This window comes from Podarcis bocagei (genome assembly GCF_964188305.1).
Source record: "Podarcis bocagei genome assembly, chromosome: 9".
Classification (NCBI taxonomy): Eukaryota; Metazoa; Chordata; class Lepidosauria; order Squamata; family Lacertidae; genus Podarcis; species Podarcis bocagei.
In genome coordinates, this window is record NC_138134.1 from 51,715,182 (window position 1) to 51,740,161 (window position 24,980).

Here is a 24,980-nt window from a genome sequence, read left to right on the forward strand (position 1 = left end):
GCATTAAGTACACAGGATTGCAGGGTCCTACAGAATAACTCACTTTAAAAAAAATAAAAATGATGCAGGACAGAAACTTGATGAGGCCTCTGCCAGTGCTCCAGGTACATTGTTCCTAGTGATTAAAATTATAGTGTACTTTGGACAAAGAATACATTACCCCAAACTTAGTGGGATCACAGAGCTATATGGGACCTCAGAGCTCTCCTAGTCTAACCCAAGCCAATGCAAGAAATTCACATGTTTGGCTTTTGGTCTCTATGAATCCTAGGTTATGGTTCACCTAAGAGCATGAGCACAGGCAAGTCCAGTATCCTGTTCTCACAGTGGCCCTTGGGAAGCCTGCAAATAGGACTTGAGAGCAACAGCCCTCTATCTTCCAGCGGTTTCCAGCAACTGTAATCAGAAGCATCCTTCCTCTGACATCTTACACACATTGAGCCCATCCTTCATGTTTGAGTTAACTGCTCTGCACAATTGCAACACATATGGTAGAGACTGATTTCGACTTCATAAACGGGCCACTTCCTACTCTCTCTCTCTCTCTGGCTATAGCTTCTCTGCCCAGCTAGGAGCGAAGGAAACAGAACGCAGAGCCAGTGTGGAGGAAACCACTCATCACTCTGTGGCTGCTGAATACAGCCTTTCAGACTTCCTAGGCTAAGTCAACAAAGCCAGATCTATAGTAGTATGGTGTGATGGTACCTGAAAGGAATATGAAAGGATTGCCCCAAACTGCTAGGTCATTCTGACACTGAGCAACGCTTGCAGCTAAATCCAAATGTTCACCCTCACATTGGTGGCCCACTTCTTTTCACCCATGTCTTAAACATCTGTGCAACCACCAGCCACTCCATGCTACAAACAGCAGATCATTCATAATCACAGCATGCTGCCTGCATTTGTTCAAAATATGGGCTCTCTGATTTCAAAACGGCTTCGTTAGTATTTCCTTTAATCCTGTCAGTACAAATGTTCTGTTTAGATAATCTGAACATTTGTTTGCTTTTGTGATATGGAGCCAAGATGTATGTTTCTTCTTCTCTTTGCACGTTCCCTTCTTGGCTGCATCCACCCCATACATTTAAACCACACAGGACCCTGGGAACTTCAGTACACACCCCACAGAGCTACAATTCCCAGCACTCTTAACCAATTACAGTTCCCAGAATTGTCAGGGCTGTGTGCTGTAAATGTATGGGATGTTACGTAGCCTTAAACTTGGCTTTTCTTCCTTGTGTGATGGTTTGCAGAGTTACGCTGATTACATTTTCAGTAACCTTCCATGTGTATTTGAAGAGATTTCCCATTCATTCAAATTAGCCTTTGGGAAAACAAAAGACCCTCCAAGGCACGCAGGAGTAACTGGGGCATCCCTCCAATTCAGAGGAAAGTAGTAGTTGTGGGGGATAACCACAGAGATGGAGTAGAGCCTTCCTGTCCTGATTCTGGGCTTCCCAAATGCATCTGCTTGATCCCTGTGGGAAACAGGATGTTAGATGGACCTTTGGGTTTGATCTAGCATGGCTCTTGGTATGTTCTTATTATCCACAGTGCTTTCCTTCCCAAGACGCAGAACACGCAGTGCGTGCATACGCAGTCTCTGCCTCACACACACAGCTCATTTTGCCACCGGTCTTTTACATCAACAAGAATTGTGTAAGAATAAGTAGGATACCATCAGGATTTTGCCTGGACTAATGTGCAAAGTTCAAAAGGGGGGAAGGGATGTACACTCAAGTCAACCATCTAAATAACTTCCAAGTGTAAATGTAGAAACTACATAGAATCATAGAATCATAGAATCATAGAGTTGGAAGAGACCACAAGGGCCATCGAGTCCAACCCCCTGCCAAGCATGGGGCATGCTTTTTCATAGGCTGCATACACATCATACTTAAGCCACACTGCTCTTCCTAAAGAATCCTGGGAACTGTAGTTTTATCTCTCGCAGAGCTACAACTCCCAGCACCCTTTACAAACTACAGTTCCCAAGATTCTTTGGGAGAAGTCGTGTGCATACAGCCTCAGGCTTCAGCCAAATGTAAAGCCAAATGAACCTGCGAAGGTCAGAGGTGGAGGTGGCATGCCCCCACTTTCCTTTTACATGCATTCACTGTTAAGTGCTTTCATCCTTCATATTTAAAGCACATTCAGGTAAACACATTTATGCTAACATTAAGAGATGTGCTTCAGAATGGCAGATTCAGCCAAATGGAAGCAGTAAAATGTGGGCTGATTGCCAGTAAAGAAGCACGGATTCCTGTTTATCAACACTGATGTGTAACCATTTTTAAACTAGTGGTCTACATCTTCTTGCCATGTGGCAAAGAGACTCCAGCTACACCCCTTTTGTTGCCTGGGTGTCTTACAAGATACAGTAATGTGATAAGGTTTTTCTCACCCCACAGCAAGATCACTGGCTTAATTGTGCCAACACTAAGTCACTATTTGGCCAGCTGCCCTCTGTATTCACCGCACGGCTAGGCTGACTCAGAGTACGCAGCAAAACAATTGTGTCAAGGCTGGCATCGTAAACAGGAACATAAAGTAGCTGGACAGCAAAGTGAAAATGGGTTGGGATAAACTATCGGGAAAGAATAGACGTTTAATTTCCATTAATGATTAAACTTACATTACTGCCAACAGAGGACGTGAGCTCTGGCAAAATAAGGAACGTGTTTTCTTTTTAATGCCCGCATCTCCCTGAAATGTAGAATCTAGCACTCTGCTTTGGGGACATTTTCATACAAGAGATTTTTTGCAGCTTGCCCAGTGTACAACATCTGTGCCAATGACTGAGAGCCAAGCAAACAATGCGTTTTTCATTATTTTTCTCTCACACTTAAAGACTTCAAACTTGACCACAAACCATGTTACAGGGATTCACTTGCGTTCTGGGGGCACTTTCATACAAGACGCTCAATAGTAAGAAGCCAATGTGCCCTCTATTTTATCTTTTCGTAATTTGAAGGGGGCGCTGCCTGGGTCCAGACCTTCCACACCTACCCCTTCCATTTCCCGCCCGACGCATTCACACGTGCACACCGCGAGTCAACAAGCGCTGTCGGCGAGCGGCCTATACGGAAAGGCAAAGGCTCTCCGTGCCTGCCTGCACGTGCCATCAGGGGCTGTAGGAGGAAACGTTTGAACCTTCCTTTCTGATCTCCCTGGAAGAGCGACACGCGATCGCGGGAGGCGAAAATGAAGGTCTTGAGGAGAAGGGGCAGAGAGAGAGAGAGACTCGCCTTGCAGCATTCAGCGCGGGCTTTTGCGGGCAGCGGCAGCTGGAGGAGGAGGAATCCCTCCTTGGGGAGCTGCGGCAGGCGCGGCGCGAGAGGTGGAACCGGCCGCCTGGCACGTTGGGGGCTGGATCCCCGCGGGGGAGGAGGCGTGGCGCTGGCTCGGGTCCGGGTACCGCGGGAAGGCACCTGGGAGCCCTGGGACCAGGAGATAGGCAGGGCTCCCGGGGGCGGGGCAGGGTGGAGACCTCGCGGCTCCGGCGCCGGGATCCGAGCGCGCCTGGGGGATCGCGCCTTTCCAGGACTAGAGGAGAGCCCGGGAGGGCGCGGAGGGGGCGGGCTGCGGGGTCAAGAGGTGAAATCCGCAGCAAGCCGTAAGGAGAGGAGCAGCCGGGGCAGGCATTGCGATCGCCTCGCTGCCGTCAGCGGACGATCTCGCCATGGAGGGCAGCTGCCACCCGCGGCTGCTGCAACAGCAGAGCAAGGAGGAAGCGGTGGAAGCCTGGCTGGATGACCACGGCGACTTCACCCGCTCTTACTTCGTTAGGAAAGGGACAAGGTAAGAGCCACGCTGCGAGGGGGACGCCGTCGCGCCAGCAGCGCGGGGTAGGTGGGTCGAGATCTCCCCTCCCCTATCGCAGGAGCGAAGCCTCGCTGCAAAGCTGGAAGCAACAAACAAACAGGCGCTCTGTGTTGCTGCCCGAACCCTTCCCCGTGCAAATAATTCTCCTGGGTTTCTCTGCGGTGCAATCTGTGCCGTCGCTTGGCAGGCTGTTGCCCAGCTCCAGTTAAGATCTCTCCCCCACCCCGCTTTTTGGCTCGACAGATGGAGCCGTGACCATTCCCTGCAGCGCCTTGTTAGAGCCACATTCACATAGGGCAGCAGCAACGCTCCTCTCTCCGGAGACTGAAATAATGCACGCTGCAGGTAACATTCAGGCGTCTGTTGAGAGCGCTTCCGAAGAATCCCCCCCGCCAGCAGAGCCCTGAAAGAGTTGGGTGCAACTTTTGCTAGATGCACGCGAGACTAGATCCTTGCGCGTAAGGCCGAGCTCCCCAGCACGCAGACCACGAGGGCTGCGCGTTGGACTTGCTGCTGTGGGGCTAACTTCCGAGTCAAAGTGCATAGGAGCGGCCTGCTGAACGCAGTTCCATGGCATCAGAGCTCCAGAGGAAAATGTTTAGGATGCCGCTCTTTCTGAGTAAACACACCCTGCACAGCTAGGATGTAGTTCTGGTGCGCTCTTTCTTGGGAAGTCTGGAGTAAGCCGCATTCAGCTTTCAATAAAGAAGCACGGGACACGCCTGTCAGTCCACTTTTGCAGCCAACAGGATCTGCAGATCCCTTAAGACGGTGTGTTCGCACATCGGCTTCCAGTTCCAGTGAGGGTTGCCAGCTATTTACTTTAAGACCTACCCGTTTGTTTGTTTTTTAACAGGTTCCTTAATCACATCTCCATATAATGCAAAGGGCTTTATTTTAGGCCATCCCAGTTACGTGGGATCCTAGTGAAGATTCCAGTGGGTTTCAATCTTCCCTTGCCCTTTTTTTTTAGACAATTTGACAACTGTAAAAGCGAATGGGATTTTTTTTTTATTGTTTGCAAACTCCAGCCATCTATGGGCTGGTGAAAAGCTTTAGAATTCATGGATAGGGAGACATTTATTTGAGTATACTGAAGGTATTGGATGAGAGGATTGTGCTTCAGTTTCACTGTCCAGGAGACATTAAGGGAGAGTGAGTCAAGCCTGTGAATTGCCATGTAGGCAGGACCTAAGGTCTGGGATGGGGGAACCAGATGTTGCTAGACTACAATTCGCATTCTCCATGACCATTGGCTATGCTGGCTGGGACTGATGGAAGTTGGAGTCCAAGAACATCTGGAAAGCCACGGGTTCACCAGTCCCAGCCTAAGGAAAATTAAGGCCAATGTTGCAAATCAAAGGTTATATGCAGCTTTCATGTTTTGAGAATGAAATCCACTTTGTTGTTGTTGCTGTTTAGTCGTTTAGTCGTGTCCGACTCTTCGTGACCCCATGGACCAGAGCCCGCCAGGCACTCCTGTCTTCCACTGCTTCCTGCAGTTTGGTCAAACTCATGCTGGTAGCTTCAAGATCACTGTCCAACCATCTCATCCTCTGTCGCCCCCTTCTCCTTGTGCCCTCCATCTTTCCCAATATCAGGGTCTTTTCCAGGGAGTCTTCTCTTCTCATGAGGTGGCCAAAGTATTGGAGCCTCAGCTTCAGGATCTGTCCTTCCAGTGAGCACTCAGGGCTGCTTTCCTTCAGAATGGAGAGGTTTGATCTTCTTGCAGTCCATGGGACTCTCAAGAGTCTCCTCCAGCACCAGAATTCAAAAGCAACAATTCTTTGGTGATCAGCCTTCTTTATGGTCCAGCTCTCACTTCCGCTTACTTCCTTATATTTAATACCCTTATATTTCAACACAAGGTGGCCTAGATGTTGTTTCCTGGCTGCCACTCATCCAAGCACCGGTAACCCTGGGAAGCTGGAGTAGCTTCCGCAGAGTGGCATTCCCAAGTGCCTGCAGACCACACCCAAAGACAGGCTTTCATTGGGGGCTTGGGCACGGAAGCCAAGGGCTTTCTGCTGGGCTAAAATGGGCTTAGATGTGGGGAGGCGGATTTGTGAGGGCGCAAACCGTGGTGTTTGGCGGAGGCTGGGGAAGCGGTGCCTCCTCGCTTTGCTGCCAAGCGATGCCTGGGATGAGGCGATCCATGGAGAGAAGTTGGTAGCGCAACTCTGCGGTAAGTTTACGCAGAGAAGCCCCTGTCGGCGAACGAGGCGTGGCCCCCGCTCCCCGCCAGGGGGCAGCGCTGCGCTACACGCCGCTCTAGTGACAGCCCAGCCAGGACAAGAAGTTTTCCCTGGGAATTTATTCTCCGCGAGGGTGGGTTTTATTTTGCTTTTTTTCTCTCTCCCTTCCCCTTTTTGCTATATGGGGGAAGGACGGGTGGGATGCTGTTCCGCCAAGATTTACTGCCGAGATAGATCAAAGCCGCGCGCCTGGATTCCCTCCTGGCTCCTTTTCTTGTTTGACATGCTGCCTTTCGGAGACAAAACGAGGTATATTTCCTCCCCTTCCCCTGGAGCGCCAAGGACCCGCTGGTCGGCCCGCGGGATCGCGGCTATTTTTAGCAGCGGAGTCAGGTTTCCATTTTGAAGGGTTATAAACAAAAGAGCGGACGGGACGATGCGCAGAGAGAGAGAGGTTTCCAGAGCTCCCCGGTGGAGAGGCAGGCGAGCAAGGAAAAAGTCTCCCGGCCTCCCTGCGCTGTCCTTTGGGGCGCCTCCGGGATCGCCTCTTGCATCGAGCTCGCCCTGCGCCCCGGGGCTTCCCTCCAGGGCTTCGCCATCTGCTGCTGCTCCGCTGGCTTCCCGGATCCCTTAAGCGGCGAGGGATGGGCTTTGCCTGACTTGGCCGCGGCGGTGCTTCTCCGCCTGGGATGGTGCGGTAAGGCAAAGAGGCTCCCATCAATTATTGACTCGCAGGTTGCTCGGGTCACAGCCTCCCATCTGCGTCTGGCAAGCTCCTCTTCCTGCTCTTTGCATTTTCTTTTTTCTTTTCTTTTTTTAAGGTTCCCTCAACAGGCAGGCTCTTCTCTATGCCCCCATCAGATTTCGAGCCCAAATAAGTAAATAAATCTGAATAGGACTTTAACCTGGGGGCGGGGGGGGCGAGGCTGAGATGCTAGCAGAGGTGTCATTGCGCCTGGTCTGCAGCGCTTTTACTTGTTTGGAAGTAAGTTACTGCGCTCCTCCTGCGCGCGCGGTTGGAAGATTTCTTGAAGCCCGCAGCATTTTGGGGAGGGGGAAGGGAATGCAGCCTCTTATTCACGCCGCTGATACTTCAGCGGAAGTTACTTCCGTGTAATGTGTTGGGGGTTTATCGCCGCCTGCCAAGGGGAAGTGTGGAAATGGGGTGAAACTGCAGTGGAATAACGCTGATGCTTTGTGGTAAGAACTTTACGCAGGAAAGCTCTAATAGATTAAACCCCAAACATAGCAGCTGTGTAATATTTGGCACAGGCTTTCAGAATTCTTACTTGCTTTTTTTATGTAGTTATAGGCATAATGCATCTAATGTGTTCCAGGTCATGGGGTCAAGTGATCCCCTTCTGTCTTCCATTCACTTTGGTACATCATGCCACTAATGATGTTGGCAAAAGTTCTTAAATGCACCCAGATATATTGTGAATATGTATTGTGTGATGCTTACCACATTTGGATGTTCATAAATTCTGCTCTTTGTGGTACAGGATATAGTATAATTATTGTGTGCATAATTATTGGAGCAGCATGCTCTGATGTGCGTATCAATCTGTTAAGGTTCTGTTGATTAATAATCGGGAGCTGATTTTGGTTAGTGAAGTTGAGAGGCAAATGCACAGATGCACATATTTTAGACTGTTTCGGTTGTGGTGTGTACCTATCACAGGAAATGGAAAAATAATGGCTTTTCCTACTTAACTGTTGGGGGAAAGAAATGGTTAAGTTTTAAATTATCTCCCAGTTTCTCAAAATGACATTGATACCTGACCTTTCAGTAATGTGCTAATTTACTTTAATTCTGTTAGTTGATTAATTGACTGAAAGGCAGACAATCAACTAAAACAGCATTAAACTATACTTTGGTGTATTTTATATACGGCTGTCTTTATTAGCTACATTATCTATTGATAGGCATAGACATATTTAATGCATATGTGATCCCAATTATGTATAGTTTAATTGTTCATATTACATATTACAGTATTACATGTTCTGCAGCCTAGTGGGATCTCTGTCTAGATATGTATAATGCTAGCATATTATACCTTTTCTTAATGTCAAACAGGGACCTTTTAAGTTAACCTTGAGAAATACCAGTTTTTCAAGCTAAGATACTTCCTTTATAGGCTGATTATATCAATGTTACCTTTGAAGTAAGTCCTTCAGATTTGATTGTGGCTTAATCTGTGCAACCCTATAAATTTGTACCAGAAGCAAGCCCTACTGCATTTAGCATGGCATACCCCCTTAGTAAGTGTGTTTAGATTTGTAGCCTTAGAAACTGAAAGTTGTTCCGAATTGTTATAAACTTGTGTTGGCTCGTTGTTGTTTTTAGTCCATGAAGATGGATGAATGGCCATTTTTAAATGCCGGGAATTGTTTTGTGTTGGCCATAAAGATACATTATTGCTAAAGCTAAAGTAAAATTCTATACCATATTCCTAACATGATCACAGTCTCCTGTTTTTAACTTTAGGGAAACACCCTGTTTGTTTAGAAACACCCTGTAAGGCTCTACTGTGAGTTCAGAATTGTTAACAAAAATTGTGTATGTTAAATTTGGTGGAAATCAGTCTTCAAAACTTTATAAACTTGCAGCTGTGAAATGTGGAAGGCGTTTTGTATATCTTTTGTATATCTGTTTGAAAGTTAACTGTTTGAAAATAAAAAGATGTGCTTCCATCTTAAATAATCTTCTAAAGAGACCTATTTGTGCATTTTATAATGTTTCATACTGAAGCCATGATAATACCATGGGGGAGGCAGTTTGAAAGTTGTGGTCAATGCATCCGATTTAGTCCAAGGTCAAACGCTCCTGGCAAGGTATTCAGATATGTCCAGCGAATGTTCAGCAGCTTGTATAAACATGCTAGATTTTTGCAGCAATTCTGAATTCCATGTTGATTAGCTGGACTGATTGATGGCTTATGGGAGGCAGAGCTTGTCCTTTTCTTCTGATAGCAACATGCTTTCTTATAAATGACAACAGCTTGGTGAGTAGAGTTATGAGAAGTTGGGAATGTAAATTTTTTAACAACAAATGGGACCTGTAAAAGAAGTGTTGTGACTTGGAATGCTCCTGTTCAAGATACTCCATTCCATTCCCCAACGCTCCTAGTTTTCAGGCATTTTTTAACCCCCGGTGGTGCTGTGGGTTAAACCACAGAGCCTAGGACTTGCCGATCAGAAGGTCGGCTGTTCGAATCCCCTTGACGGGGTGAGCTCCCATTGTTTGGTCCCTGCTCCTGCCAACCTAGCAGTTCGAAAGCACATCAAAGTGCAAGTAGATAAATAGGTACTGCTCCAGTGGGAAGGTAAACTGCATTTCTGTGCGCTGCTCTGGTTTGCCAGAAGTGGCTTAGTCATGCTGGCCACATGACCCGGAAGCTGTACACCGGCTCCCTCAACCAATAAAGCAAGATGAGCACCGCAACCCCAGAGTTGGTCACGACTGGACCTAATGGTCAGGGGTCCCTTTACCTTTACCTTTTACCATCAACATTCTGTGTCCACTGAGCATGCTCAGTTTTTGTTGGACTGTTTTAGGGGTTTCCTCCTACCTTGGTTTCCCTACCACTGCCAAAGGATTGTGTACTTTTGCAAGATTTGGGGCTCACCTGAGAATTCAGATACCTTTCTTGTGTGTGAATGCTATTGTTTTTAGACCCTTATTCAGAGAACTGATGGAACCAATTTTACCAAAGAGTTTCATTTTGTCATACAGGTACTTACAAAAAGAGTTCCTTCCATTGCTTACACAACTATGGATTTGCAAGTATGGGTCGTCAAATCGGCAGGTGGTGTAGGGGAAAGGAACATTCAGAAGCGATGGTTTCCAAGATTTGCTCATCAGGCAGGCGGGACATTGGAACTCAGACTTGGGACAGCTGCTCTTTGAGGAAAGGCTGCAGTATTGGGGCTTTCCAGTTTAGAGAAAGAAAATCAAATAAGGGGAGTAGGGGGTACATGAAAGAGATGTGTGGCATGCTGTATTGCAGGGGTTTGGACTAGATTATCATCAGGGTCCCTTCCAACTCTACAATTCTATGATACTATGACTCTATGATGTATGGTATGGAGAAAGTGGATAGGGAGAATTTCTTCCTCCCTCTCTTGTAACACTAGAGCTCAGAGCCGTCCAGCAAAGCTGAATGTTGGAAGATTCAGGACAGGCGAAAGAAAATGCTGCGTCGCACAGCACGTAGCTAGAACTATGGATAGCGATCAAGGGGACGGCATTAAAATAGGTTAGACAAATTCACAGAGGATAAGCGGTCAATGGCTACTAACCACAATGGCTATAATAAAAAAATTCCTTCCAGTAGCACCTTAAAGACCAACTAAGTTAGTTCTTGGTATGAGCTTTCGTGTGCATGTATCTGAAGAAGTGTGCATGCACACGAAAGCTCATACCAAGAACTAACTTAGTTGGTCTTTAAGGTGCTACTGGAAGGAATTTTTTTATTTGGACTATGGCAGACCAACACGGCTACCTATCTGTAACTGGCACAATGGCTATGTTCTTCTGCTCCTGCTCTTGGAAGCATTATGCCTCCGAATTGCTGTTTCTGGGGCTCACAGGTGGGGAGAGTGCTATTCCACTCAGATCCTGCTTGTGGACTTTCCATGGGGCATCTATGTGAACAGAATGCTGAATGAAATGGGCCACTGGCCTCATCTACCAGGACCCTTCCAATGTTCTGTTCCTGGGACACATTTTTTTATTTATGTTCTGTTTGGGGTTTATCACAATCTGGACTTCTGCTAAAACCTATGCTATTTGTCCCGCTATCTGCTGTGGCTGAAACTGCCTATTATATAATTTCAATGGAAGGGAAACGTCCAAGAATAATGCAGTAAACCATGCAATTATTTATGTAACATTTGCAGACTAAAATATCTACAGCAGTGGATACTGCTGCTATTTGCTTGCGTGATTTCAGTGGCGTACATTTAGGCTTGGTTACAGTCACATGAATGATTGTGAAGATGGAGTCAGGGACAGACGCTCCAAACTACTAACATAGTACAGTGGTACCTCAGCTTACATACGCTTCAGGTTACAGACTCCGCTAACCCAGAAATATTACCTCAGGTTAAGAACTTTGCTTCAGGATGAGAACAGAAATCGTGCGGTGGCAGCGCAGCGGCAGTGGGAGGCCCCATTAGCTAAAGTGGTGCTTCAGGTTAAGAACAGTTTCAGGTTAAGAAAGGACCTCCGGAATGAATTAAGTACTTAACCTGAGGTACCACTGTAATGGTGATTTGTTTATGCATAAATAAAAATGCATGAAACCCAGTCCAATCCAGGTTTACTCAACAGTATGTTCCACTGTGTTCATAGGGCTTACTTCCAGGTAATGGCTACAACCTCTTGAGTTCTCAACCTTAGCATGTGTCAGCCTCATTTGTATAGAAAAGCTTCTGCAATCAATTTTGAAACAGTTTTGTTGAGATTTCATGTATTCTGATCCCATCCATATTATTCATAGGTAGGCTTAATTATATTCATTGGGGCTTTTCTCCCAAGTGTGCAGATAGGAGTGCAGCTTTGAATTTATAATATCAGAATCCCCACAGCGTACTCTTCAAATGGCATCTTCAGCATCAGAGGGACACCGCTTTCATGTTTTGTTTTAACTTTCTATGTTTCTGCTCACGGTTGTCACTTGCAGTTCATGTTTATCTTGTAATACATTTAGTTTATTTCACCCTAAGAGAACTGAGAGAGGGCTCCGGCATTGTATTTATAACAGGGCCTACTGAAGTTTAGGCTATATAAACAATTTGGGTGTGATTCTTTCCAGGCTATACATGTGCGGAGTAGGTTGTGTGTTCACAGTAATTTTTAAAAGCCTGCTTGACCGGGGGGTAGGCGGTCAGCAGAGGTTTGGGATCACAGCCCCTCCTTCTTTAGTGAACAGACAGTTGTCTGGACTTGGGCTTAAAGTGCAGTGTACATAAGCAGTTCCACACACACAGAACATGGAGAGGATCAAGGCCGATACTTTAAAAAGTATTCAGTGAGCTTTTGGAGGAATTACTTCGTATAAAGATACTCCTTAAAACCATTATCTTGGAAACAGGGCTTCATAAGAATCCATGAGATCACACCAGGAGCAGGGCTTGCTTTGGAAACTGGATCTGTGTTCCTGAATGTTTAGCATTCCTCAGTATGAGCTATTAAGGCGGGGACTGTTCTTTGGCATGATGACAAGGCAGTTCTTTTACTGAAAGCCCACGGAAATATGCAGGATGCACAGTAGTACAGCTCTGGACCCCCAGAGTTCATAGATCCTGCTCAGAAGAAGTTCTTGGAGAGTTGTGACCTTATCAACCATTTTGATACAGCGTAGCCCAGGGGTAGGCAACCTAAGGCCCGTGGGCCGGATGCGGCCCAATCGCCTTCTCAGTCTGGCCCGTGGACGGTCCAGGAATCAGCTTGTTTTTACATGAGTAGAATGTGTCCTTTTATTTAAAATGCATCTCTGGGTTATTTGTGGGGCATAGGAATTCGTTCATATTTTTTTTCAAAATATAGTCCGGCCCACCACATGGTCTGAGGGATGGTGGACCGGCCCACGGCCAAAAAAGGTTGCTGACCCCTGGCGTAGCCTTTGCTTATCTGGTATCTTCCCTATGTTTTGAACTATAGTTCCCAGCCCCAGCCAGCATGGCTGTGTTGGCTGGAGCTGGTGAGAGTTATAGTTCAAAACAGGTGATGGGTACCAGGTTGGCAAAGGCTGATCCAGCAGTATGTTCTGGATCTGGGTTTTTAGCATTTTCAGCCAGCAAAAAACTGCCAGCAAAATTATTGGCTTACCCTTCTTTACCTATAAATTGGAATACTAGGATCTTTCTTAAAGACATCCCTTAAAGATTGCTCAGTGAGATGATGAATGAAAACCATCTCATTTTAATAACAGTTTCATTAGTCATTCAGTATTCCTCACCTTAGCTCCTAAAATAGATGTTCAGCACTGGGTGAAAGTGTAAGGAGGCCACGAATAACTGTGCATATTCATTTCTGCAGCGAAAACAGCGCGTCCCTTCCAGTAGATAAACGTCCCTAATATGCTGCTGGAGCTTAAAATATGTTGCTGTTTTCTTCAAGGGTCTGGATTCACTTGGGACTGAGAGGGGAGTGCAATTTCAAAAACCCTTATCTGGGAGGGTACAAACATTCCCTCTGACACACATGCTCTGGGTCTGCCATTCTTCTCTGGCTGCCAATCACTTTATTTCAGCTTGCATCTCAGACAGCAGTTGATTCTATTTTCCTGATGTTTCTTTACATGATGCAGGTGGTTTTAGGGTATCTCAACAAGTGTGGCTGCACTGGGCATCACACTGCATGGAGCACCACAACTATGCTATAGAATGAAGCACAATTTTAGTGTTGCACAGGGTGCCCCTAATGTTTGAGAGCCCAAAGTCCGCCATTGTACTTGATAACTTCTGCATTTTATTTGCTCTTTCACACAACAAAACAGCCACCTCTGCAAATCTAGCAGAATATAGTGGAATCTGGCACCCATTTGTTTGCTAATTGTTTTCACAAAAGAATCTGTTTGCAACTGTGTTAAACCAGAAAAATGCAGGAGTAAAACTGACAAAATTTAGGCAGTATAGCATCATACAGTTTTTCTGCAGTTTTCATGGGTGAATCATGTGAGGGAACAGAAATGTGTAAATGCTGGGGGAGTAGCAACATGTCCAGTGATGTTTGTTGTGTCACACCTGGTATAAAATAAATTTAGCAGAACATTCAAATGTATATGTAAAAAAAACACCCCATGGTTCCATATTGTAACAGGTACTGTGGTGTTAAAGGAGTGTTCGAAATTGGGATAGAAGTGCTAGTATTGTTGTTGTTGTTTTGTCGTTTAGTCGTGTCCAACTCTTTGTGACCCCATGGACCAGAGCACGCCAGGCACTCCTGTCTTCCACTGCCTCCCACAGTTTGGTCAGACTCATGCTGGTAGCTTCGAGAACACTGTCCAACCATCTCGTCCTCTGTCGTCCCCTTCTCCTTGTGCCCTCCATCTTTCCCAACATCAGGGTCTTTTCCAGGGAGTCTTCTCTTCTCACGAGGTGGACAAAGTATTGGAGCCTCAGCTTCACGATCTGTCCTTCCAGTGAGCACTCAGGGCTGATTTCCTTGAGAATGGATAGGTTTGATCTTCTTGCAGTCCATGGGACTCTCAAGAGCCTCCTCCAGCACCATAATTCAAAAGCATCAATTCTTCGGCAGTCAGCCTTCTTTATGGTCCAGCTCTCACTTCCATACATCACTACTGGGAAAACCATAGCTTGAACTATACAGACCTTTGTTGACAAGGTGATGTCTCTGCTTTTTAAGATGCTGTATAGGTTTGTCATCGCTTTTCTGCCAAGAAGCAGGCGTCTTTTAATTTTGTGACTGCTGTCACCATCTGCAGTGATCATGGAGCCCAAGAAAGTAAAATCTCTCACTGCCTCCATTTCTTCAAAGTAACACAGCCCCATGTCTGAATGCAGCCTTAGTCTCATTATGAATGAATGTGCTCTATTCACTTGGGTCTGATTTGGATCTGAAGAGCTATGTGAACAATTGCCTGAATATATGCGGATATTTCTGCCCATCCCTGCAGGAGGGAGAAAATATCTGTAGAAATAGGCAGTGCTTTTTTTTCTTTAAAAAAAATAAAATGTTTAGGGGTACTCTCATAATGACTCAAGAAAATCACCATTTTATAGTTCAAATCGGGGAAAATAAATGCAGTAAATGGACAAAAGTACAAAGATTCACAAAATGTTTAGGGGTATGCTTCCCCCTGCATCCCCCCAGAAAAAAGCACTGGAAATTGGGATGCAGTTTTGCACATTCTTTGAGGGCAAATCCAAACTGAATTCACGCTAGGGGCAGGAATACTGCAAATCACATTTTATATTAAGTTAATTGGCACAAAATGTGCCTTTATAGGATCAACACTCTGTATTTGGAATATCGCATATATTTGGCATTTCACCCATATTCAAACACGAAATTGGTTCAGCTTTTGGTTGTTGACCATCAGTTACCTTACAACTCAGTTTGCATTCTATGGAAATTACTTTTCCATTAATTGAAAAAGTTTATTAAGAACAGGGGAGAATAGACATGGTAATGAATTATCACTTTTGTTTCTTTTGATCAGATTTAGGAATGAGAAATATAGATTTTAGCAAGAAGCAGTGGTGTAGTCCTGAATCTGAAGTGCAGGAGCTTATCATAACTTGAGTACTAAATTCCAGCAGCTTTTATATAGTTTCTGTCTGTCTGTCTCTGTCTCTCTCTTACACACACACACACACACACACACACACACAGCCCTCCACTGCATCACTGCCACGAAGATGTGTCCCTGTCAGAATTCAATCCCTTTTGTGCCAGAAAGTGTGGTATTCTTTCTCTCAGTACTGAAGATTATAGCTGGTTTCTATTATGCTAGTCCTGTTATTAATAACTCCCAGCTATGCAGAATCACAAGTTTATCTTTTCTGAAATGTTAGATTAGCATTTTTTGAAAAATGAGATTTGAAATTGCAAAATACTTATATGTACAGTGCAATCCAAAGTTTTGGGAGTGTTCCAATGGTTACAGAGAGCTATGGTGATGGTGCAAGCAGGAGGCCAGTAGATTGGTGGCATTTAAAATTGTTTTTAGCTTTGCGCCCTTTGTCACACTGCCATGTTTACAAGTTCTCAGAAACTGTGAGGACTATGAACTTACAAAATTTGTGGATCATAGTAGGATTCCCTAAGATGTTGCTTCTAGGAAGGTCTGATTTTACTAATTTTTGTTTGCACTTGAAAATGCTATTTTAAGATCTCAGTATAAGCAGTTTCAAGAAAACAAATCTTACCCATAAATGTCTTCTGGAAGCCCCATGTCACATGACAAATGGCTGTATGTCATAATTAACAGTGGTTTCCTTTTGTATGTTCATGAGCTTTTGTCACATGTGACAAGCAGGTCAAGGAATCACAAAATGCCCTAAACAGAAATTTAATTTTGTGTCAGGTAGCTGTAAGATTCCCTGAGAATGGTTTGAAAATATATACAGCTACATTTGTGTTCCTCCCCTCTGCTAAGGAGCTGAGAGTTCACAACAACCCTCTGAGGTAGGCTAGGCAGAGAGACAGTGAGTTGCTCAAGATGAGATAGAGCTGAAGGGGGATTTGAATTCCTTTTAAAAACAAATTTCAAGACCAGTGCTCCATCCTCTGCATCTTATATCCAAGCATGTGCATCTGCAGTTTATAAAACAAGCAAGAAGCAAAACCCATCTCATAGAAGTGGTCATTTTCTTTGCAGGCTATGAAATAACATGTTGGTTTTTGGCTCTGTTCTGCCATCTCCAGAGCTCTAATCAATCTCTGTACCAAGTGCTCTAGCAGGCAGTGACCCATAATTACAGTAGATTTGCTCTGTAATATAATAACGTGCCTCTGCCTGCTGTAAACCTTGGATCTGAGATAAAATGCACATGATGAATGGTGTGCGTTAAAAAAAATATTCCGTGGAAGATATAAAAAGGGGAATCCTGCATTGACCAACTAGCACTTTCTTCCTTGTGCTATGTGAGACCAATGATTATGCAATGGGCACATATGTGATTTTGTTGATAGGTTTCAGAGCAAGTTCCTGTTCTTGCTTTGACTGTTGGCAAAATGTCTTGTGATTTCTCATAAGTCGTAATCAACAGCATATTTTATTCCTGCAAAGTAAGGGCCGTGGACTGAACTCTAGGGCATGAAAACCATATACGGTTGTTAGTCGGCTTGTGTGAGTGTGTGCCATTTGAGATTAGCTCATGCTAGGAATTAGTTCAGCCTTCCAAACCTGGTACCTTCCAGATGTTTTTGACTACAATTCCTATCAGCCCCAGTGAGTATGGCTGTGGTCCAAATATATCTGGAGGACATCAGGTATAGGTGACAAATTGTACCTTTTGAGTAGTTATAGTTACACTTAGAGAAGGGGAAAGAAAAGGGGAAGGGCATTTAACGGTGCTTGAAAAAAATCGGAGCAGGATTTTCCTTATATTTTGTCTGTTACTTGGTGCATATCAACCTCAGCGCTTACAGGTGCAGTCCAGCAGAGATGGTTCATGTATTCAGTGGGGCTTTCTTGTTGCTCACTATGGAAAGGAGACGGGAGGGCCAGTCCCTGCCCATGCATTCAGGAATCTTGTTCCCACCAAATAGGTGGCAAATGTAATCATTTCCATCTGTGGGCTCCTGGTTTGCAGATATGGTGGAGCCAATCACTTTTTTAACGTTGGCTTTCCGGTCAAAGACTGCAATCCTAACCCCACATAACGGGCTGGGAGTAAGCCCTATTGAGTTCAATGAGATGTTTCTGAGCAGATGTGGTTAGTAGTGCCATTTCCCCCATTAGAGACAAATTAAGAGTTCTTCATACGTTAATCCATGAAGAGTGAATGGATGTTGGAGGGGGAGCAGGATTGCACATAGTGTCCCCCCTTCAACTGCCATGCATTAACCTGAGCAACTGAACACAGCTCACATATAACCAGCTTGTATGGACATAGATTCCATTTATACATTGGGGCTCGCTTTCACACATTCATTCCACATGCAGTGTGTTAATAGACTAGAATGATGATCAATCTACTTCCAGTGAACAGAAATGCAAAATATTTTCCCCCATCATTCTTTTTTCTTTTTTTTAAAAGGTATTTTTGCATCACTATTCAGCTGAAAAAGGCTGCAAGAGCAGTTTACAGATACAGTTGCAGACTACATAGGATTGCTGGAATAGTTCTCAATATGTTTAAATTGTTTTATTGTTCATGTGTTTGCTACAGTGGATTCCCTTGAGAGGAAGGGTAGGATATACATTTAACAAATAATACATAAATACCGTGCTTTTCCATGTATAACACGCCCCAGTGTATAACACGCCCCCTATTTTGGGGGACTCAAATTAAGAAAATGGGGGAGATTCCCCCACAGTTGTTGAGCTTTTTAAAGGTGAAAATGCAAAAAAGCCACTCCCCTCACCTGCCCCTCACGTGCATCGCCAGACCAATCTATCCTCTGTCCCATCGCCGAAGAAAGCAGCAAATCGACCACCCAATTGCCACAGCAACAGCCAATCAACAACAGCCCTTGCAGCAGCCACCAATGACAATCTCCAACTCACAGCAGCAACCTATCCCACAGCTCCACAATGCACTACCCATGTATAAGACGACCCCTAATTTTGAACATGATTTTAGAATTAAAAAAAATAGTCTTATACACGGAAAAGTACGGTAATACGATAATCCCAGGCTTTAGGCTTACAACCGACTGGTTGTCAGGTGTTTGGGAATTACTGCACAATGGACTTTGACAGGTGTCATTTACCTGATGACACTATGGCATCCGATGATCTACAGGAGATAAGGTCCTGGCCTGTTGGGCTAAAAATGTTCCCTGAGCTAAAGGAAATGTGATTGGGAGGGAGAAAGAAGAAAGCAGATTCAGGCACCGGTTCTTAGGTCACATCCGCCATACATCCTTCTTTAAAGCATCCTTTCACAGTCATGGGTTCCCCCAAAGAATCCTGGGAACTGTAGTTTGTTAAGGGTGCTGAGAGTTCTTAGGAGCCCCTCACAGAGCAAAAGTTCCCAGGAACTGTAACAAACTATAGCTCCCAGGATTCCTTAGTTAGAGCCATGGTTCCCAAGGTGTTACAGAGTTATTGTAGTGGGATGGAAAGACTTCAAAGAGAGAAGGAGCCAGAAGCTGCTAGTCTTTCAGCTGAGTCGATGGAGAGGTCATGCAGTCCTATCTCTGCCTCTAGAGGTTACAGGGTTGTTGGTGTGATGCCCCCCCAGATTTTGTTGCCTACTCCTGCGAGAGGGAGGAGCCTGATGAATCTGGTGGTGGAGCTCAGCCAATGAAGAGGCCCTTTCTGAAATATTCCAGTCGGACAACCTTTAAGTCTTGTTTTGCTCCTTTTGGTATTTTGAGCATGGGATCAGAAGGCAACAAAAATAGCTGCGTAAACACATCTGTATGTTTTGTTTGCAGCCTTGACCTTCAATATCTCTGGTTTTACTGTGCTCTCCATATTAACAATGAGAAATCCCTTATAGGGCGAAGCCACGACTCTTGCATTCTAGATAGTTGGAAGCTAAGTTGAGTTGTTAGGGTGCCAGTAATAACAGTTTTGCACGAGGGTACTTTTTTGGTATTCTCACTCTAACAAACTGATCACACTGTTTGCCTTGTTTAAAAATAACACCAGCAGCGGGCGAGAATCACATTGTTTGACAATCCTGTGAAAGGAGGCATTTCTGCGTGAACGCTGCCTCTGACTCCGATCTGATTAAATCAGTCTCCCTGTCTGCCTCTTATGTTCTCAGTGTTGTTTTAAATTAATTTGTTTACTTCCTCTTTGGAGTGCCTCTGTAGACATTATCAGACACCATCTTCTGCATAATGCAAGCTTCTGCAGTGTAGCAAGTCAGTCTTGACTTTCTCTTGTTTCTTGGGCTATAGAGGCTCTCTGGAAGAAGGCAGTGAATAAAGACCAGAAGTCCTCCAGATTACTCGAGTTGTACATTTAGCTCCTTAGATTGTGAGCAAAATATGGAAAGCCCAGAGCCTGAACAATCACACCAAGGTATCTGGTTGCAACAGTAGCGCAGTTGACGCTTCCACACCATACTTCTAATTAACAAGGCTCCTCCAAAGAATCCTGAGAGCCCTCCTTAATCAACAATTCCCAGCGAATTACAGTTCCCAGAATTCTTTGGGGAGGGTGCATTAAATATGCTTTAAATTTACAGTGTGGATGTAATGTGTGTCTCTAAAACATGACTGGCTGAGTGGTGTGCTATGTTGCATTGTGTTGCTGTAATGATCATCGCGTTACCTCCTGATCCTGCAAGGCTCTGGTACAACTTGTTTGAGGATTCAGAACAAAACAAAAGCAAACACTGTGGCCATGTTGGCATGTAACGCTAAACCATGGTTTAGTGTCGCACACTTGAGCAAGAAGGAGCCGCCACAGGTCTTGGGGTCACATGCTCCCACTCCCCCCTGGTCTTCCTCCACAGTTTATGTTCAGCCATGATGACTGATATCTACATAACTACAAGTCAGGTTATTTTATTGCTGAAACTAAACTCTTCCAGGGTCCTCCTTTTGAAGTCCAAGGCTCCTTCCCGTTCATGCACTTAGCAGCAAGTTGTGCTTTAGCTTTTTGTATGACTGTGACCATTGGCTACTGACGAGGCACAAGAAGTTCGATTTTATTCCTTCATTCCGCTTAGCCAAGCTGCCATATTCCTAATTCTTAACAGGCATCGAATAGCTGTAAGCATTGCTTTGAGAAAGCCAGGCTGATGCAAGAAAGGAAAAGCATGCTGAGATAAAAGGATCCCCTTTAACATAGGCTAATTTAAAAGGCAGAGCTAGCTAATGGCATTAATATAAAAACTCCCAGCAAGTGAGCACCCAAGGTTCCAGTACCAGGCAATTCATTCTTCTGTCTTAGTTATTTCAAGAGATATTTATTTTTAATGTTTGATATTTTATTATGTTTTTATATGGGCTGGAAACCACACTGAGTGGCCGAGGAAACCCAGCCAGATGGGCGTGATATGAATTTGTTTGTTTGTATGTTTGTTTATTTGTTTATTTAAAGTTATAAGAGAGTTTAATTTTTTTAAAAAATCAAAGGCTGTGCGTAGGGGATTCCTGTATACAGCAGAGCACATTATCCTGAGAACGTTGATGTACAATTTTATTTTATATGCCTAAATAGACAGACGAAACAATATCACTTCTAAACCACTTAATATTAAAACAATATCACTTTGTAAACCACTTAATATTAAAACATCTCCAAGTGGTCTACAGCAAAAACTTTAAATGTATACTAAAAACCATCACCATAAATCACCAGAAGCAAAACGATCAAGGATCACAATAATACAGCATCGTAAATACAAAAAAAATACTAAATCCTGCTTTAGCGGTCAGGGAAAGTTTGGGAAAGTAGTAACCTATGAGGCTTCCTCTATGGTTAGGTTGAAGAACATTCCAAAGGACAAGGGCAACAGTGGAAAATAGCCCTTTACAGGTCACCGCTATGCAGTGGAGTGTAATGTGTGGTACCGCTAACTGGAACTTCCTGGATGACCACAGTGATCTAGTAGGTCTACATAGGGACAGGCAGGCAGTGGCTGCATTATTGCTTCATGGGCAGGGAAACAAAGCAGATCTAGTGAACATCATGCCCCTCATATTTGCTCGCAAAAATCTGGCGCAAGTGAACAAATCCTTGGTCCCTGAAAGCCTCAGTATCATGCAACACTATTCCCTCCACATTAAGTCTTTTAGTTTCCATGGAAGCTTCATTCTAACTATAATCTGGAAAGTTGGCAGTCATTGCTCCACCATCTGTAAAGGATAAAAGTTCTGTAAAAAATTGGGCCTTGTAACGTTCCTGAGTTACTATGAGCAATTGTTCAGAAGCAAAGAAACTGAATTACCGTATTTTTCGCCCTAGAAGATGCACTTTTTCCCCTCCAAAAATGAAGGGGAAATCTGGGTGCGTCCTATGGAGTTCCCGCAGGGCTGTCTAGGCTGCGGATAGCAGCCTGCTTCCCAGAGTGCCGGGCGCGCTGAAAGCAGAGCTCCCGGTGCTTCGGGAACACATCCACAGCCTAGGCAGCCCTACAGGAGGTCCCGCAGGGATGTCTAGGCTGCGGATAGCAGCCTGCTTCCCGGAGCGTCGGGCGCCCTGAAAGCAGAGCGCCCGGCGCTTCGGGAATACTTCCGCAGCCTAGGCAGCCCTGCGGGAGGTCCCCGCAGGGCTTCCCACGCTGCGGATAGCAGCCTGCCGCCTGGCGGGCGGGGCGCCCTGAAGCAGAGCGCCCCGCGCGCCGGACACATCCGCAGCGTGGGGAGCCCTGCTTGAGTTCCCCGCAGGGCTCCCCATGCTGCGGATAGCAGCCTGCCGCCCGGCGCACGGGCCACCCTGAAGCAGAGCGCCCCCCCCCCGCCGGACAGACATCCGCAGCGTGGGGAGCCCTGCAGGAGTTCCCTGCAGGGCTCCTCATGCTGCGGATAGCAGCCTGCCGCCCGGCGGGCGGGACGCCCTGAAGCAGGGCGCCCCTCGCGCCGGGCAGACATCGGCCAGCCCCACAAGCTCGGGGGACAGCAGGGAGGCGCAGCGCTGCCATCCCGCTGTTCCTCGACCTGGTTCGGTTTCCCCGACCTGCTTTTTTTGGGGGGGGGGAATAAAGGGGGAAAAATTTTTCCTTTATTTCCCCCCCAAAAAAAACTAGGTGCGTCCTATGGGACGGAGCGTCCTATGGGATGAAAAATACGGTATACAGCAACAGTTAGCTGTACTTTGTTTGAGGATTGTGGCAAGTGAAAGAATTAGCTATAATGACTGTACCTGGTAGACATAACCCACATATAAAAACACAGTTTTTATATCTACAGCATTTTTTCTCCCTGTTTAATTGACTTCTGATTCTACACTCCACTGGCATTGGCTCTCCAGAGCTTCAGGCAACATTTGCAGCGTTAACTTGAGATGCTGAGAATGGAACCCAGGAACAAACATGCAGCCGTACCACTGAGCATCACAAAAGTTGTATTGTTTCTTGAAACTGAAGGCAACAGTCAGTGTATGTGCATAGTGTAGCCTGCTGACAGCTCAGAAGCTAAGTGTGAAGAAGGCACTGAGCATAATTTGCAGTAGTCAAAGGGCAGGATTTCAGAGGCCATCCCCACTACTAGCAGAAGCAAATGTATGTAAAAGAAATCAGCACACACTTAATTTGAGTAATTTATATAGATTGGAGAATTGACATAGAACTGGTGTTGCTTCAGCATTTTAAGCATTTTCATGTTTGCTTTTTAAACATGTCAGATTTACATTTGTCTGTCTTGCATGTTGGCCATTATTTTCTTTCTAAATCTGCAATCCTTCAGAGTTCTGAGCCATTAGGAATAGGAAGGGTAAGTATTGCGGAACTTCTGATGCTGGCTTTTGATGAGGGAATGCATCCTTTTTATGAGATGCAAGATGTTAAGTGCTCAAGTCAGCCTCTGTGTTGGCTTGAAACGGAGAACATTCAGCAAAGGACAAGCATGTGGCTGTACACTGTGTACATCTTTTTTAAAAATCTGCCATGTGTAGAAGGCATGGGTAGTAGACTACACTTTGGGGATCGGCCTTCCTTAAACGTTTATTCCATTTTTATGGGGGTTTGGGCTGGGTGTTCATCAGTATGCGATGATACCCAGCTCTACCTCTCTTTCAAATCGGAACCAGTGAAGGCAGTGACGGTCCTGTGTGAGTGTCTGGAGGCGGTTGGAGGATGGATGGTGGCTAACAGATTGAGGTTGAATCCTGACAAGACAGAAGTACTGTTTTTGGGGGACAGGAGGCGAGCAGGTGTGGAGGACTCCCTGGTCCTGAATGGGGTAACTGTGCCCCTGAAGGACCAGGTGCGCAGCCTGGGAGTCATTCTGAACTCACAGCTGTCCATGGAGGCACAGGTCAAATCTGTGTCCAGGGCAGCTGTTTATCAGCTCTATCTGGTACGCAGGCTGAGACCCTACCTGCCCGTGGACTGTCTCACCAGAGTGGTACATGCTCTGGTTATCTCTCACTTGGACTACTGCAATGTGCTCTATGTGGGGCTACCTAATCCAGAATGCGGCAGCTAGACTGGTGACTGGGAGCAGCCACCAAGACCATATAACACCAGTCTTGAAAGACCTACACTGGCTCCCAGTACGTTTCCGAGCACAATTCAAAGTGTTGGTACTGACCTTTAAAGCCCTAAACGGCCTCGGTCCAGTATACCTGAAGGAGCGTCTCCACCACCATCTTTCTGCCTAGACACTGAGGTCCAGCCGAGGGCCTTCTGGCAGTTCCCTCACTGCGAGAAGCCAAGTTACAGGGAACCAGGCAAAGGGCCTTCTCGGTAGTGGCACCCACCCTGTGGAACACCCTCCCACCAGATGTCAAAGAGAGAAATAACTACCAAACCTTTAGAAGATATCTAAAGGCAGCCCTGTTTAGGGAAGCTTTTAATGTTTAATAGGTTATTGTATTTTAGTGTTTTGTTGGAAGCCGCCCAGAGTGGCTGGGGAAACCCAGCCAGATGGGTGGAGTATAAATAATAAATTATTATTATTATTATTATTATTATTATTATTATTATTATTATTAAAGCCATTATTTATTGCACTTCTCTTCTTTTGCAGAGAGATGGTCAATGCATGGTTTTCTGAGAGAGTTCATCCCATACCAGTGTGCAAAGAGGGGGCCAAGCAGCACGGTGACGCCTGTTCTTGTCCCAGCCACCAGGCTGCACGGGCAGAGAGCACTAATCCCACACCCCCAACCAGGAAGATCTCTGCTTCTGAGTTTGACAGGCCCCTTAGGCCTATTGTTGTCAAGGATTGTGTTGGAACCGTGAGTTTCTTGTCGGACTCCGAAAAGAAGGAGCAGATGCCTCTCCAGCCTCGGACGCTTGGGAGTGATGCAGGGGATCAGTGCTCAAGGCTCTTAGAATTGGTGAAGGACATTTCCAGTCACTTGGATGTCACAGCCCTTTGCCACAAAATTTTCTTGCACATCCACGAACTCATTGCCGCCGACCGCTACTCCCTCTTTTTGGTGTGTGAAGACAGTTCCAATGAGAAGTTTCTCATCAGCAGGCTCTTTGACGTTGCCGAAGGTTCCACCTTGGAAGAAGCTTCAAACAATGGCATCCGTCTGGAGTGGAACAAAGGGATAGTGGGACACGTGGCAGCTTTGGGGCAGCCTTTGAACATCAAAGATGCCTATGAGGTAAACAAAGAATAATTGTGCGGTGGGTGCGTTTTATCCAGAGAGACCGCTCATCTACAGTCAAACCTCTTCTTAT

The 24,980-nt window shown here is 45.5% G+C and overlaps 1 protein-coding gene across 11 annotated transcripts in view; it reads left to right on the forward strand.

Moving 5' to 3' along the window:
- The window catches only part of PDE5A (phosphodiesterase 5A), a 91,368-nt gene that overhangs the window by 3,119 nt on the left and 63,269 nt on the right, over positions 1 to 24,980 (forward strand). For 3 of the 11 annotated variants that reach the window (XR_014011579.1, XM_081208076.1, XM_081208080.1), the window contains exons 1-2: positions 6,160 to 6,329; positions 24,316 to 24,904. Coding sequence is in view for 10 of the 11 variants with exons in the window: in XM_081208076.1 (XP_081064202.1) it covers positions 6,202 to 6,329; positions 24,316 to 24,904 (717 nt within the window). In the remaining variant the exon portion in view is untranslated. The other 8 variants (XM_081208081.1, XM_081208079.1, XM_081208078.1 and 5 more) reach the window with 8 other exon arrangements.